At 41.5% G+C, this 16,002-nt stretch overlaps 2 protein-coding genes across 2 annotated transcripts in view; one reads left to right on the top strand and one right to left on the bottom strand.

Annotated features, from left to right (window-relative positions):
- Positions 1-9,932, bottom strand: part of LOC139371346 (guanine nucleotide-binding protein G(s) subunit alpha-like) — a 50,880-nt gene extending 40,948 nt beyond the window's left edge. The window contains exon 1 of the mRNA XM_071111693.1: positions 9,385-9,932. Coding sequence (XP_070967794.1) covers positions 9,385-9,646 — 262 coding nt within the window. The 5' untranslated portion in view covers positions 9,647-9,932. The remainder of the gene's footprint in view (positions 1-9,384) is intronic.
- Positions 9,933-13,350: 3,418 nt separating this feature from the next.
- On the top strand, positions 13,351-14,693 carry LOC139371344 (glutathione peroxidase 1-like). The gene is made up of 2 exons (XM_071111690.1): positions 13,351-13,652; positions 13,955-14,693. The coding sequence occupies exons 1-2, from the start codon at positions 13,575-13,577 to the stop codon at positions 14,300-14,302; spliced, it is 426 nt and encodes a 141-aa protein (XP_070967791.1). The 5' UTR covers positions 13,351-13,574; the 3' UTR covers positions 14,303-14,693.
- The last annotated feature ends 1,309 nt before the right edge of the window (positions 14,694-16,002 follow it).

The following is a 16,002-nucleotide window of genomic DNA, read 5'->3' as shown; positions in this document are numbered from 1 at the left end:
ACCATCATACAGGCCGGTATATTTCCTTCAACCATCATACAGGCCGGTACATTTCCTTCAACCATCATACAGGCCGGTACATTTCCTTCAACCATCATACAGGCCGGTACATTTCCTTCAACCATCATACAGGCCGGTATATTTCCTTCAACCATCATACAGGCCGGTATATTTCCTTCAACCATCATACAGGCCGGTATATTTATTTTAACCATCATACAGGCCGGTATATTTCCTTCAACCATCCCATCATCGTCACTATTTCACCATGGTGTGCGTAGTTCATCTCCAAAGGCCTAAAAGATGTCAACCTTCAAATCTACAGGTAACTGCCAAAAATAAAGGAAACACCAACATAAAGTGTCTTTATAGGGCTTTGAGTCACCACAAGTCAGAACAGCTTCAATGCACATTGGCATAGATTCTATGAGTTTCTGGAACGTTATTGGAGGGATGTGACACCATACTTCCATGAAAAATGACATAATTTGGTGTTTTGTTGATGGTGGTGGACAACGCTGTCTCATGCGCCCCTCCAGAATCTCCCAAAAGTGTTCAATTGGGTCGAGACCTGGTGACTGAGACGGCCATGTCATATGTTTTACATTGTTTTCATGCTCATCAAACCATTCAGTGACCACTAGTGCCTTGTGTATGGCGGCATTGTCATCTTATGGTGGCATAGCCATGGTAGCCAAAATAATGGCCAGCCCAGCATTTTAAACATGGCCCTAAGCATGGGATGTTAACTGCTTAATTAACTCAGGAACCACACCTGTATGGAAGCCCGTCTTTTCAATAGAATTTGTATCCCTCGTTTACTTAAGCTTTTCCTTTATTTTGGCAGGAAATATGACCACTGAAAGAGAACAAGGAGTTCACAAAATGCAGCTTCCGTGGCTAAGGTGTGGTTCAAATGTTTTACTATAGAGCATTGCTGTGTGGAATCCCTGCGTGTCTGCCTTGATCCCCCTGTTCCTTTAATGGACGTTTACCTCATAATACAGGGCAATTCTCTGTATTGTGTATGTACACATTATTTGTGTTCAGGGTGACCGTAACAACAATAAGAAAATGTCTAAGCACTTCAACCTGTGCCCAATTATTTCGCAGCAAAACTAATAAAATAGTTACATATGATTAACTGATTAACTGATAATGAAAATTCCAAACTGAGGTGAAAAGTATGGTAATATTTGTTACTTTTTTTTTATCGATGAGCAAAAAAGATTCAGTATTCTACATTCAAATGCAATGCCCAACTCTTGCCAGTACGGGGCAGAATTTAGTTACAGTTGTATCATACCTGAGGCTTCTCAGCAATCACACTGGATTCTAGGATTTGAGCAGTGGCGATTTTAGCATGTAAATCTTGATGGGGCAAACTCAACAAAAACAATTATATGCATGCCAGCAAAGCCACTACACAAGACAGCAAAGCAATACATTAATTGCACTATAACAGTAACAAACGGTGCCCACAAACTGTTAGAGCCTACATAAAGCTGTCCCAACAGCAGAGCTTTCTTTTCAGCACCATGGAGTGAATCCTTACCACTTCTACACCTGGCTATCAGCGGAGCCTTGTCTGGCAGCGAAACAGTTCATTCACCAGAAACCGTGGATTGATGGCAGCATTCGTGTGAAACTGAAAGCGCGAACCACTGCTTTTAATCAGGGCAAGGTGTCTGGTAACATGACCGAATACAAACAGTGCAGCTATTCCCTCCGCAAGGCTATCAAACAAGCTAAGCGTCAGTACAGAGACAAAGTAGAATCTCAATTCAACGGCTCAGACACAAGAGGCATGTGGCAGGGTCTACAGTCAATCACGGACTACAGGAAGAAATCCAGCCCAGTCACGGACCAGGATGTCCTGCTCCCAGGCAGACTAAATAACTTTTTTGCCCGCTTTGAGGACAATACAGTGCCACTGACACGGCCTGCAACGAAAACTTGCGGTCTCTCCTTCACTGCAGCCGAGGTGAGTAAGACATTTAAACGTGTTAACCCTCGCAAGGCTGCAGGCCCAGACGGCATCCCCAGCCGCGCCCTCAGAGCATGCGCAGACCAGCTGGCCGGTGTGTTTACGGACATATTCAATCAATCCCTATACCAGTCTGCTGTTCCCACATGCTTCAAGAGGGCCACCATTGTTCCTGTTCCCAAGAAAGCTAAGGTAACTGAGCTAAACGACTACCGCCCCGTAGCACTCACTTCCGTCATCATGAAGTGCTTTGAGAGACTAGTCAAGGACCATATCACCTCCACCCTACCTGACACCCTAGACCCACTCCAATTTGCTTACCGCCCAAATAGGTCCACAGACGATGCAATCTCAACCACACTGCACACTGCCCTAACCCATCTGGACAAGAGGAATACCTATGTGAGAATGCTGTTCATTGACTAGAGCTCGGCATTCAACACCATAGTACCCTCCAAGCTCGTCATCAAGCTCGAGACCCTGGGTCTCGACCCCGCCCTGTGCAACTGGGTACTGGACTTCCTGACGGGCCGCCCCCAGGTGGTGAGGGTAGGCAACAACATCTCCTCCCCGCTGATCCTCAACACTGGGGCCCCACAAGGGTGCGTTCTGAGCCCTCTCCTGTACTCCCTGTTCACCCACGACTGCGTGGCCACGCACGCCTCCAACTCAATCATCAAGTTTGCGGACGACACAACAGTGGTAGGCTTGATTACCAACAACGACGAGACGGCCTACAGGGAGGAGGTGAGGGCCCTCGGAGTGTGGTGTCAGGAAAATAACCTCACACTCAACGTCAACAAAACTAAGGAGATGATTGTGGACTTCAGGAAACAGCAGAGGGAACACCCCCCTATCCACATCGATGGAACAGTAGTGGAGAGGGTAGCAAGTTTTAAGTTCCTCGGCATACACATCACAGACAAACTGAATTGGTCCACTCACACAGACAGCATTGTGAAGAAGGCGCAGCAGCGCCTCTTCAACCTCAGGAGGCTGAAGAAATTCGGCTTGTCACCAAAAGCACTCACAAACTTCTACAGATGCACAATCGAGAGCATCCTGGCGGGCTGTATCACCGCCTGGTACGGCAACTGCTCCGCCCTCAACCGTAAGGCTCTCCAGAGGGTAGTGAGGTCTGCACAACGCATCACCGGGGGCAAACTACCTGCCCTCCAGGACACCTACACCACCCGATGTCACAGGAAGGCCATAAAGATCATCAAGGACATCAACCACCCGAGCCACTGCCTGTTCACCCCGCTATCATCCAGAAGGCGAGGTCAGTACAGGTGCATCAAAGCTGGGACCGAGAGACTGAAAAACAGCTTCTATCTCAAGGCTATCAGACTGTTAAACAGCCACCACTAACATTGAGTGGCTGCTGCCAACACACTGACACTGACTCAACTCCAGCCACTTTAATAATGGGAATTGATGGGAAATGATGTAAATATATCACTAGCCACTTTAAACAATGCTACCTTATATAATGTTACTTACCCTACATTATTCATCTCATATGCATACGTATATACTGTACTCTATATCATCGACTGTATCCTTATGTAATACATGTATCACTAGCCACTTTAACTATGCCACTTTGTTTACATACTCATCTCATATGTATATACTGTACTCGATACCATCTACTGTATCTGCCTATGCTGCTCTGTACCATCACTCATTCATATATCCTTATGTACATATTCTTTATCCCCTCACACTGTGTACAAGACAGTAGTTTTGGAATTGTTAGTTAGATTACTTGTTGGTTATTACTGCATTGTCGGAACTAGAAGCACAAGCATTTCGCTACACTCGCATTAACATCTGCTAACCATGTGTATGTGACAAATAAAATTTGATTTGATTTGATTTGATTTGATTTGAGCCTCATTTACTGCCTTTTTAAAAAACATAGCTGATATGGCTGACTTGCTTGAACAAATGTGGTTTCTACTGACAATTGAGATGTACAAACTATGGCATAAGGAAACGGTGAGCAGATAAGAGGCAATCCGTCATTTAGATTGAGACATTAATGAGTGAGCTAAGACGGACATAGTGAATATAACTATTTGTTCAGCACTTCTGAAATGTACAGCGACAGAATTCAGAACATTGGCCGTTCTTACAGTATTCTCCCTGTACACCAAGTTAGAACAGTAGGATAAATAAAGGGGGCACATAAGCAGACAATGAAATCTTTTGCAAAACTCGATGATAACAATTCTCTAAAACAGGCTATAGCCTACATGTGGACCATCAAGTCAGAACAGTAGGTTAAGTTATGAGGGGGAACGGGACCAAATTAATAGGGTGAGGCACATGGGCTACTAACAGCTTACATTTATTTTGTTATTTAGCCTTTATTTAACTAGGCATACACTTACTATTACTTTCTTAGCTACAGTATACGTATCTCCCTGGCATATTACATCATTTATGAGGCAGAATACAATACATTTTTGGACTCCCCTTGTTGTGCTGTGCTCACTTGAACAGGAAGGTGGCATGGTGGTCCTTCTTGTGGGCACATTTTGTCACCATTCTCTGGATTTATGGTGCTTTCAAGACAACTGGGATATCGGGAAAAAACAAGTTTGAATCATGACGTCAGGGATCTTAAGGTCGGAACTCTAGAAAGAGGCCAGAGTTCCCAACTTGGAATTCAGATTTGGATGACCGTTCCCCAACGTATCCCCCCCCCCCCCCCCCCCCCCCCCCCCCCCCCAGAGTTCCCAGTTGTCTTGAAATCACTGAAGTCTGAGATTTTCCAGTTCCGAGTTTCCAGTTATTTTGAAAGCAGCGGAAGTCATACTGGATGGGCACTTCTAATGTAAATCTATGACAGCACCCAAGGGGCTTGAACTTTATAGCTCTCCCTGTAGATTCTGCAGTGACATAGTGTCCCCATGAGTGACAGAACACTGAGCCAATTACGGCGTAACTAGAGAACATTACCACCCCTACCCTCTGTATTTTTATTTATTTATTTAACTAGGCAAGTCAGTTAAGAAAAAAATATTATTTACAATGACGGCCTAACCCGGATGACGCTGGGCCAGTTGTGTGCCACCTATGGGACTCCCAATCACAGCTGGATGTGATACAGCCTGTAATTGAACCAGGATCTGTAGTGACACCTCTAGCACTGAGATGCAGTGCCTTAGATCACTGCGCCACTCGGGAGCCCCTGAGCACTCTAAAAATGAGGGGTTCAACAAGGGTTCTTCTAAGATCCTCAAATTTCTTTGAAGAACCTTTGTCACGTTCGTTATAAGGATCGGACCAAGGCGCAGCGTGGTATGTGTACATTCTTATTTATTAAAAGAATGAACACTGAACAAACTAACAAAATAACAAAATTAAACATGAAGCTATACAAACGAGTACTGACAGGCAACTACACATAGACAAGATCCCACAAACACCAAAGGGAAAATGGCTAACTAAATATCATCCCCAATCAGAGACAACGATAAACAGCTGCCTCTGATTGGGAACCATATCAGGCCACCATAGATATACAAAAAACCTAGAGAATACAAAAACTAGCGTACCCACCCTAGTCACGCCCTGACCTAACCAAAATATAAAGAAAACAGCGATATCTAAGGTCAGGGCGTGACAACCTTAGGGTTCTTGGCACTGAAAATGGCCTCCAAAAGGTTCTTCCAAGAACCCCATAGGAGGTGGGGTTCATCGAGGAACCTCCTTAGTTAGTGGGGGTTCTTGCAGAAACCTAACTGCCCAATTGAAACATTTGAATTTGAAAGGATAGCACTTAACTGAAAATGTAAAGATCTCAATTTAAGGTAAGGTTTGTCCCTTGTATGATCTAAATTGATATGGTTTGATGATGATACCATGCCAATTGTGGTATGTTATGCAGATCACATGTACCATTCTCCTCCCTTACCTCTTCAATAAAAATCCCATAGTCCTCTACAATTATGGACAAACTATGTGTATGAAAACCATTATCAAAACAGTTTTTTTCATGAACATTTACCACAAAAACCAAGGTATGAATACTGTTGTGTGCATGTTTTGTTAATCATCTGTATAAGTACTATTTTTTGGATTCACATATTTTACCCTCCCTACACCTCTGATGAACATAACAGGAAACCTGTTCGATCACCATGCACTGCAACATTTTTCTGTCTATGGATACGGAGAACATCAACACATTAACATCAACACGCCAGACGATATATCCATTGGACTTGGGGTTTACCTCATATTTGGCTTTTTTTAAATTCTGCTTTGTCACTAAAATCATAATAAACACTGACAACTAAAATATTGTGTTATTGTTATGCATATTTTTATTAGTAATAATAGGGGAGAGGGGGGGGGTAGTTCAAAAATTAATCCCAAAAGGTTATTTGAGGATCCATTAAAAGGGGTTCTTTGAAGAACTTATAGGGGTTCCCCCACAGTTTCAATTTGAAGAACCCCTAAAGGATACTCCTGGAAGCTTTTATTTTTGAGTCTACCACCACAGAAAGCACTGAGCTAGGCTGAAACACCTGCATTTTGGAGCTGTCTTACTCAAAACAAAAAAGAGACCATGTTTGTATGCAGCTTTATTAACTCAATTATTATTTATTTTTTTACATTGCTTGCTAACTGATATGGGACATGTATTAATGCCAAAATAACATGCAAAACAGGCAAGAATAAATACACATACATACATACATACATACATATACACATACACACACACACACATATATACAGCGGGGAGAACAAGTATTTGATACACTGATTTTGCAGGTTTTCCTACTTACAAAGCATGTAGAGAGAGGTCTGTAATTTTTATCATAGGTACACTTCAACTGTGAGAGACGAAATCTAAAACAAAATTCCAGAAAATCGCATTGTATGATTTTTAAGTAATTAATTTGCATTTTTTTGCATGACATAAGTATTTGATACATCACAACAGCAGAACTAAATATTTGATACAGAAATCTTTGTTTGCAAATACAGAGATCATACGTTTCCTGTAGTTCTTGACCAGGTTTGCACACACTGCAGCAGGGATTTTGGCCCACTCCTCCATACAGACCATCTCCAGATCCTTCAGGTTTCGTGTACTCATCCTTCTTCTTCCTCCAAACCCTGCAAGTGGAGTTTAGACCAAAAAGCTAAATTTTTGTCTCATCAGACCACATGACCTTCTCCCATTCTTCCTCTGGATCATCCAGATGGTCATTGGCAAACGTCAGACGGGCCTGGATATGCGCTGGCTTGAGCAGGGGGACCTTGCGTGCGCTGCAGGATTTTAATCCATGACGGTGTAGTGTGTTACTAATGGTTTTCTTTGAGACTGTGGTCCCAGCTCTCTTCAGGTCATTGACCAGGTCCTGCCGTGTAGTTCTAGGCTGATCCCTCACCTTCCTCATGATCATTGATGCCCCACGAGGTGAGATCTTGCAAAGAGCCCCAGACCGAGGGTGATTGACCGCCATCTTGAACTTCTTCCATTTTCTAATAATTGCGCCAATAGTTGTTGCCTTCTCACAAAGCTGCTTGCCTATGGTCCTGTAGCCCATTCCAGCCTTGTGCAGGTCTACAATTTATCCCTGATGTCCTTACACAGCTTTCTGTTCTTGGCCATTGTGGAGAGTTTGGAGTCTGTTTGAATGAGTGTGTGGACAGGTGTCTTTTATACATGTAACAAGTTCAAACAGGTGCAGTTAATACAGGTAATGAATGGAGAACAGGAGGACTTCTTTAAGAAAAACTAACAGGTCTGTGAGAGCCGGAATTCTTACTGGTTGGTAGGTGATCAAATACTTATGTCATGCAATAAAATGCAAATGAATTACTTAAAAATCATACAATGTGATTTTCTGGATTTTTGTTTTAGATTCCGTCTCTCACAGTTGAAGTGTATATATATATATATATATATATATTTGTTTTTAGCCTAACAGGTGGGGCTCAAAATAAGCGGGGCTCTGCCCTACCTGCACTGAATGACATGTCGCCACCGGATTTGAGTTTCAAAACAATTAATCTGGCTAAGAAGATGTAATAAAATTAAACAAGGTAGCTCCTTTTTTGTTTTCTACAAATTAGCATTTTAGCACAATCATACCTCTACTTTGTTCTGTTATTCTAAAAACAACATTTCAAACTCCAACAAGAGGTCCCCTAAGGACACAGAAGATAGCCTTAGCTAACAGGGTGGAGATCATCAGCAGAACAACGAAGAGAAGCAATGATTAAGATAATAACTAACTAACTCACACCTGATTGTTCATAAGCATACGTAGGTTGTCATTCTGCTCATGTCCAGTCTGTTCTTAAACCTACAGCCCACATGACTAGTGTATTTTGGTCACAGAGCCCACACAGTTCTTCCACTTGTGTCTGCAGACTGCCCTCCTTTCCTTGTGTAACGTAGAAAAAAGGGGCAGCTTCTATAAAAGGCAAAGGAGCTAAGGGTCTCCTTGTGATACAGTCTATAACTAACTATAGGTTGTATCAAGGTCTTACTTTGCTAACACTTTTGATTAAACTTTTTTTTTAATGAAACCTGTTCTCCTTCACTTGAGCAAATCAAAACAACGCCTTCCACAAGAACTGGCATAAGCAGTTACAAGCAGCCATAAGCAGTTATTACATGTCCTTATGGATCATTTTCTGCATATATATATATGTGTGTGTGTGTGTGTGTGTGTGTGTGTGTGTGTGTGTGTGTGTGTGTGTGTGTGTGTGTATAAGATACATATAATGCCACATTTAGCTTATACAGTCTGCTTTTCAAATTAATCTTGTTTTGGTCTCTTTTCTCAAAAAGCAAGCATGTGAGAATCTGCCTGTTCTCATATACCCTCAAGGCAGCATTAGCCTCTGAAACCTATGATAGCATGTCGTTTCTTAATTCACTCACTAAATAAACTGTGAGTGTAATAACAAGCGATAAATAGGGGTGTATGTACTGCTGTTGCATATTTACACTTACAACAAACAGTCCCTCAAAAATAACGTGTTGTTTGGACATCAATAAGCATCACCCACAACGGTGTAGAGAAAGCAGCTGAGATATCAGTGTAGATAGCCAGTTCGATATCAGAGGGAACTACAACGTATAAGGTCTTGACTCTTGATATATTGGTAAAATGACATTAGTGATTTAACAAGTGCAGGGCCTAGCCTATATATGGTAACTATATCCAATTTCAGTGTGAATATTCTGCTGAATAAAAACACAGAACAAGCTTATTAGCAGTCATGGCAGATCAGTCAGGTTACTTGTCCAGTTAGCAAATGATCACAAAGCTGAGATCCTTATGGACATATGGCCAAATATACAGTGCAGAGCACAACACTTTAAATTAGGTCGTTTAACAGTTCAATTAACCTACCCAATAGCAGAAGCCTGTGGGTTTGTTTGTACTCCCTCTTCTCTGCTTTCAGACTCTTGTCTATGTTCCGACTTCTCTTTATTTCTGCTTTGATCCGTGCTTTCTCCTCCACTCTGCGTTGATCCCGAAGCTCCAGGTCGGAACAATTATCCTGCTGCCCAGGCTCGCCATCTAGCCCAGCATTAGCACCCGTTCGCCCGCTGTAGGTTATCGATGAGTGCGGTCCTATAATCCTAGATCTAAAACTATGGCACATCCCCATAACGAGCCGCCAGGTTATAATTCAATTAGCTAACACTGACTGAGCGTGGAAACACCATTATAACAGTCTCGCTGTTTATTTTCACATCCCGTTAGCGGACATGGGGTCCGTGCAAGGACCAAGGTGTCCCCTTCTCGCACTTGAATGTTTTTTCTGAAAACGTAAAAACCACTCACAGTATCTGACGAATATGAAACTGAACGACGCACAGTTTCAGTGCTTCTAGTGTGATATATTTAAGTAGATAGCTTGTTGGTTTGCCCTATTTTGATATCGAAGTGCTTCCTCATCCTGTTACCATTTTTAGGAGCAACAGGGGGAGGCAGAGGAAAAGCCACGCTTTTGAGTCACATGATTTGCGTCATTCATAGCCTGCCTTAGCACACCTGATTCAATCTCAAATCAATCCCTCTCACATAATATACATACTGTACTCTCACAGAATATACATACTGTAGGGTTATAGCTTCAAGGCTCTTTTCAGTGTCAGAGTACTTACTGTCAATCACCGTATTCTTATCGGCAGACTCGACAGCCTTGGTTTCTCAAATGACTGCTTCGCCTGGTTCACCAACTACTTCTTTGAGTTCAGTGTGTCAAATCGGAGGGCCTGTTGTCCGGACCTCTGGCAGCCTCTATGGGGGTACCACAGGGTTAAATTCTCGGGCTGATTCTTTTCTCTGTATATATCAATGATGTCGCTCTTGCTGCTGGTGATTCTCTGATCCACCTCTACTCAGACTACACCATTCTGTATACATCTGGCCCTTCTTTGGACACTGTGTTAACTAACCTCCAAATGAGCTGCAATGCCATACAACACACCTTCCGTGGCCTCTAACTACTCTTAAACGCTAGTAAAACCAAATACTAGCATCACTACCCTGGACGGTTCTGACCTAGAATATGTGGACAACTACAAATACATAGGTGTCTGGCTAGACTAAACTCTCCTTCCAGACTCATATTAACCATCTCCAATCCAAAATCAAATCTAGAATCGGCTTTCTATTTTGCAACAAAGCCTCCTTCACTTACGCCGCCAAACTTACCCTAGTAAAACTGACTATCCTACCTATGGCGACGTCATCTACAAAATAGCTTCCAACAGTCTACTCAGCAAACTGGATGTAGTCTATCACAGTGCCATCCGTTTTGTCACCAAAGCCCCTTACACCACCCACCACTGCGACCTGTATGCTCTAGTCGGCTGGCCCTCGCTACATATTCGTCGCCAGACCCACTGGCTCCAGGTCATCTATAAGTCTATGCTAGGTAGGGCTTCCCGGGTGGCGCAGTGGTCCAAGGCATTGCAGTGATAGCTGTGCCACCAGAGACTCTGGGTTCGAGCCCAGGCTCTGCTGCAGTCGTCCGCGACCGGCAGGTCCATGGGGTGACGCACAATTGGCCCAGCATCGTCCGGGTTAGGGAGGGCTTGGCCAGCAGGGATATCCTTGTCTCATCACGCACTAACAACTCCTGTGGTGGGCAGTGCACGCTGACCAGGTCACCAGGTACGGTGTTTCCTCTGACACATTGGTGTGGCTGGCTTCCGGGTTGAATGTGTGTTGTGTCAAGTAGCAGTGCGGCTAGGTTGGGTTGTGCTTCAGAGGACGCAACCTTTGCCTCTCCTGAGTCCATACGGGAGTTGCAGCAATGAGACAAGACTGTAACTACCACCAATTGGATACCGCAAATAAAAAAGGGGTGAAAATAAAATTAAAAGTCTAAAGCTCTGCCTCACTGGTCACAATAACAGCAGGTATATTGCTTGCTACTTGCTACTATGGCCTTTTACACACACTTTGTTTTTTCTATTGTGCTATAGACTTGTTTATTCCATGTGTAACTCTGTGCTGTTGTTTGTGTCGCACTGCTTTATCTTGGCCAGGTCGCAGTTCTAAATGAGAACTTGTTCTCAACTAGCTTACCTGGTTAAATAAAGGTGAAATAATTGTTTTCATTTAAAAATACCCAAAGCCTCCTTTGGCCGCCTTTCCTTCCAGTTCTCTGCTGCCAGTGATGAGTACATAGTACATAGTCCATCTGTAAATAGCCCACCCAATCTACCTACCTCATCCCCATATTGTTTTTATTTACTTTTCTGCTCTTTTGCACACCAGTATCTCTACTTGCACATCATCATCTTCTCATCTATCACTCCAGTTTTAATTTGCTAAATTGTAATTACTTTGCTACTATGGCCTATTTATTGCCTTACCTCCTCACGCCATTTGCACACACTGTATATAGACTTTATTTTTTTCTATTGTGTTATTGACTGTACGCTTGTTTATTCCATGTGTAACTCTGTGTTGTTGTTTGTGTCGCACTGCTTTGCTTTATCTTGGCCAGGTCGCAATTGTAAATGAGAACTTGTTCTCAACTAGCTTACCTGGTTAAGGTAAGCTGGTTTTAAATAGGCAAAATAAAACTGATAGACCGCAATTGTGTTTATCTGAAAATGTCAATATCTTACTTTGAAAAGGAAATATTTAGATGAAGATGGATTATATTAACACTACTGTTAACTGCTGGGTTATTGCTATCATGCGGTGCCTTTCCTGTCCCCAGGAAATATCACTTCTTATTTAGTGTATAGTAGTCAGACATGCGGATTTCAAAAAGCTTTAAATACAAGGTCAGGTGTCCTTTACCTTAAAAACTCACAAATATGGATATTAAAAGCGAATTTTATGCATTTTCTAAATAAAAAATCAGTGGACATAGGAGTTTCTGCCATGTCCCCGGAGGTTATTCATCAACTTCTACGAGAAATATAAGCCATAAAATAATACAATATTTTAAAAAAGTCTTCATTATTTTATAGTTCTAGTTAAATTCTCTCTCATAACTTTTTTACATGATTATTGTATTTATTATTATTTTATTTAAGATTTACTGTGTGTCCCTGATATCACTTTCCACCCTGTTAGTTTGTTGTAAATTTTCCATTTAAGAAAACAACCCTTTCCTACAATGACACCACATTCAGGAAGTGTCATAATTTATTTGGTGGGAAAACAACGGTGCAAAGATAAATAAATATAAACACTCAGATGTATCTATTTTACCATTGTTTCATGTTGTTAGTCTGTATTTCCCACTCATTTACACCTTGTTAGGCAAAATTATATATACAAACAAAATCGAAATGTTAAACTATGTTTGATAGAGAAGTTAAAATCCTGTTCAAGTGTTTACCATTATTCTAGATCATTCTTGGTCACTCACGGAGTTATGGCTAATTTAATCTCCAAATGTCCACTTTATTAGGTTCCCTGTTAAGAATTTTTTTTCTGAAGGAATATACATATAATTTTTTTTATATTTTCCCCTTTAAAATTAAGAGGTCCAAAAGGCACTGCTGTGTATGTGTTATAGATTTTTCAGATTGGACCAAAAAAATCGGATTAGGGATGTTTGTGATCGACTAGAATTCATCCCATGGAGGAACCTCTCTAAAATTGCCAATAGATGGCAGCAAATTCTAACTAGTTTGGTACAGCCGGAGCCGGCTTCATAATGTTTTGTATTTACTCCAACCTTAATATATACTCAAATTAAGGACATTCGTTAGATGGATAATTCCATATCATTATTTCCACATAAATACTTTAACTTTATTTTAAACTAATTTTTCCCACATTTTTCACCATCGGTGGTTCTCGAAACTGCGACTTCCTCAAACTTTGAAAAGTCGCACCTCCCCTTTTCAGTTGCTGTACAAAAGCTAAGAAAACGGAAGTTATCCGAAAGTTAGACGTCGTTGCTTCATGAAATGGCTGGGAAAATAAAGAAGTTTTACGACTTTTCAGCTAAATTGCTGTCTGGAGATTTGCTACATTTCTCGTCCCTAAAGGATAAAGTTGTGCTTATTGAAAATGTGGCGTCACTCTGAGGAACAACAACCAGGGACTACACTCAGATGAACGAGCTCCATTCGCAGTATTCTGAAAAGGGGCTCGTGGTTCTTGGGGTGCCCTGCAACCAGTTTGGCCATCAGGTAGGCATTCACTTATTTTTCTATATGAATTTCAATATTGCAGATTATTCAGTCTTATATTTGAAATGTGGTGGTCAAGTAGTGGTCAACTCTCAGACTGCGAGCCCAAATGTAGTTTGTGGCAGTTGTTGCAACATTGTAGATTGGTAATAACAACAATATTGTTAAACTCTTGTCTGTGTAATACTTTTGGGACTCATCATTGAAACATTCGTAGTCCCCCCCATGTTGTTAACATGCTTCAATTAAGATCATTTCTGAAACAGATTTATTGTTTATTGATTCTGATTCTGTATAAACAGGAGAATTGTAAGAATGATGAGATCCTGAGGTCCCTGAAGTATATCCGTCCAGGAAATGGCTTTGAGCCCAAATTTCCACTTTTTGAGAAGATGGATGTGAATGGGAAGGATGCCCACCCCTTGTTTGTGTATCTCAAGGATAAATTGCCATTCCCCTCCGATGACACCATGGCCCTCATGAGCGACCCCAAGTTCATCATGTGGAGCCCTGTCTGCAGGAATGACATCTCCTGGAACTTTGAAAAGTTCCTGGTCAGTCCTGATGGAGATCCTTACAAGCGCTACAGCAGAAGGTTCCTGACCAGTGACATTGAGGCAGATATTAAGGAGCTACTCAATGTGAAATAAACCGTCCAGGCAGAGCTCTCACAGGGGTACAGTGGTGGTGGTGATAAGGATGTAGAGGGCCACAGGAACAACACAGAATGTCTTCACTCTCCTGTTAATCAGCAGTCGCACATTTTCTTCATCACAATCACAATATCCCTTCACCAGTACCAACGGCTTTTGCTACTAGCATCTGCCTCTGTAGGAATGCTGCATTTGTTTCAATTGGCTTTGCTCTCCTGTGCAAGATACTCTTGTTTTTTTAGGCTCTTTACTGAATGAAGACATTCCTTAAAACCTTTGTTGTGAGGGGAGTTTCTGATAAAGATGTAAAGTCCTGAATCTAACAGTAGTGTATTACTCATGTATAGCAAAGACCAGTCAGTGGAGAAATAAATGTAATAAAAACATGTTTTTTTTTGGTTTTCATTTCCGTTAACTTTATGTAATTCTACATTTGAGGAGTAATAACAGTCACTTGAGGAGTGATAACAGGTTGATGGTTGATATTAACATACAATCAAAGTTTTTACAACAGAGCAATGTTCTATAGATTGTTACAATCAAATAGTTTTAATATTGGTTATAAATACTATAAACTGACTTTATGGTGTATAAAAAACAGAAACTACAGTAACTTGAACCAATGAAATATGACAGCCTAGATGTCTCTCTACAAAATAAAGTAGAGGGATACATAAAAAACTGCAAGTTTGCTGCTGAATAATTCACTTCTCTGATTGTTCTATGTATTGTAAAGTGAGCCCAGATTTAATCCTAATTTCAGACAGGTTTGTCTTGAAAATCTTTCCTGAGGAGTTGTTATCAACAGAAGCCTATGTCACGATGCTCTGTGTACAGATAACTGGCTGAATGAGGGCCTTGTCATTGAGTACAGAATTCATTGTAATAAACAGAAAAACCATACTCCCTTTCCATCTGCAACACAATCTCTAACATGCAGTGGTCCTCCTCTGAACTGGACACATCTCCATTGCTGCTGCTTCTGTCCTCTACTAAGCTGTCTGAACTGTGTTCCTCTGGTGATAGAAACTCCTTGTCTACGTCCTGATTCCCACACACACGGTGCAGCTCATTCTCAAACTCCAGTTTAGCCACTAGATCCTCCAGAGTCTGGATAGCTGAAGTCCCTTTGCAGGGGACACAATGCAAGCTTTGAGTGGTTGGTGTTTGCCATCTCCTTTATGTGATAGCTTTGTGTCTTTAAACTAGTACAAGGGCTGACCTTAAACATTCATTTTGTTTATCATTGAAATGTGGAAAAATGAAAAATAACCATCAGCGTGTGAACATCACAAATTGTGTTTTAACTAATCTTTAATTAGTTGGTGTTTTAATACTAACCTAAAACTTCAAGTAGATCTTTAGGGAATGGAGCTTCGGATTTGCTTGACAGTGCAAAGCCCTCCCTTTTATGCCTTGACTTCTCTCGCCTTTTGAATGACAAAATGACAAATGACCTCAAAATAACATTGTTATAGTATAGCCTATTGTAATTAAGTCTGTTTGCTTTTTATGTATCCATAATCTCTATACCTGACAAGTGGTTCCTCAAATTGGAGTTTTGTTTGTGAGTCCTTGCTGGACTTATCAAGAGAAGAAGGTGTAGAGATCTCTAGTGCTGTAATATCCTCCATTGCACGGTCCAAGGCATCAGTTAGCCCTTGTCCTTGTTTACACTGTTTCAGGCTTGTTGGAGA

This window comes from Oncorhynchus clarkii, chromosome 17 (genome assembly GCF_045791955.1).
Source record: "Oncorhynchus clarkii lewisi isolate Uvic-CL-2024 chromosome 17, UVic_Ocla_1.0, whole genome shotgun sequence".
In the NCBI taxonomy this organism is placed as follows: domain Eukaryota; kingdom Metazoa; phylum Chordata; class Actinopteri; order Salmoniformes; family Salmonidae; genus Oncorhynchus; species Oncorhynchus clarkii.
The sequence above is the reverse complement of the archived record's forward strand: the minus strand, read 5'-3'. Positions and strand labels throughout refer to the sequence as shown.

Coding starts and splice junctions, on each gene's coding strand:
- LOC139371344 (XM_071111690.1), top strand. CDS start 13,575: ATGAACGAGCTCCATTCGCAGTATTCTGAAAAGGGGCTCGTGGTTCTT. Junction 13,653..13,954: donor GCAACCAGTTTGGCCATCAG/GTAGGCATTCAC, acceptor CTGTATAAACAG/GAGAATTGTAAGAATGATGA.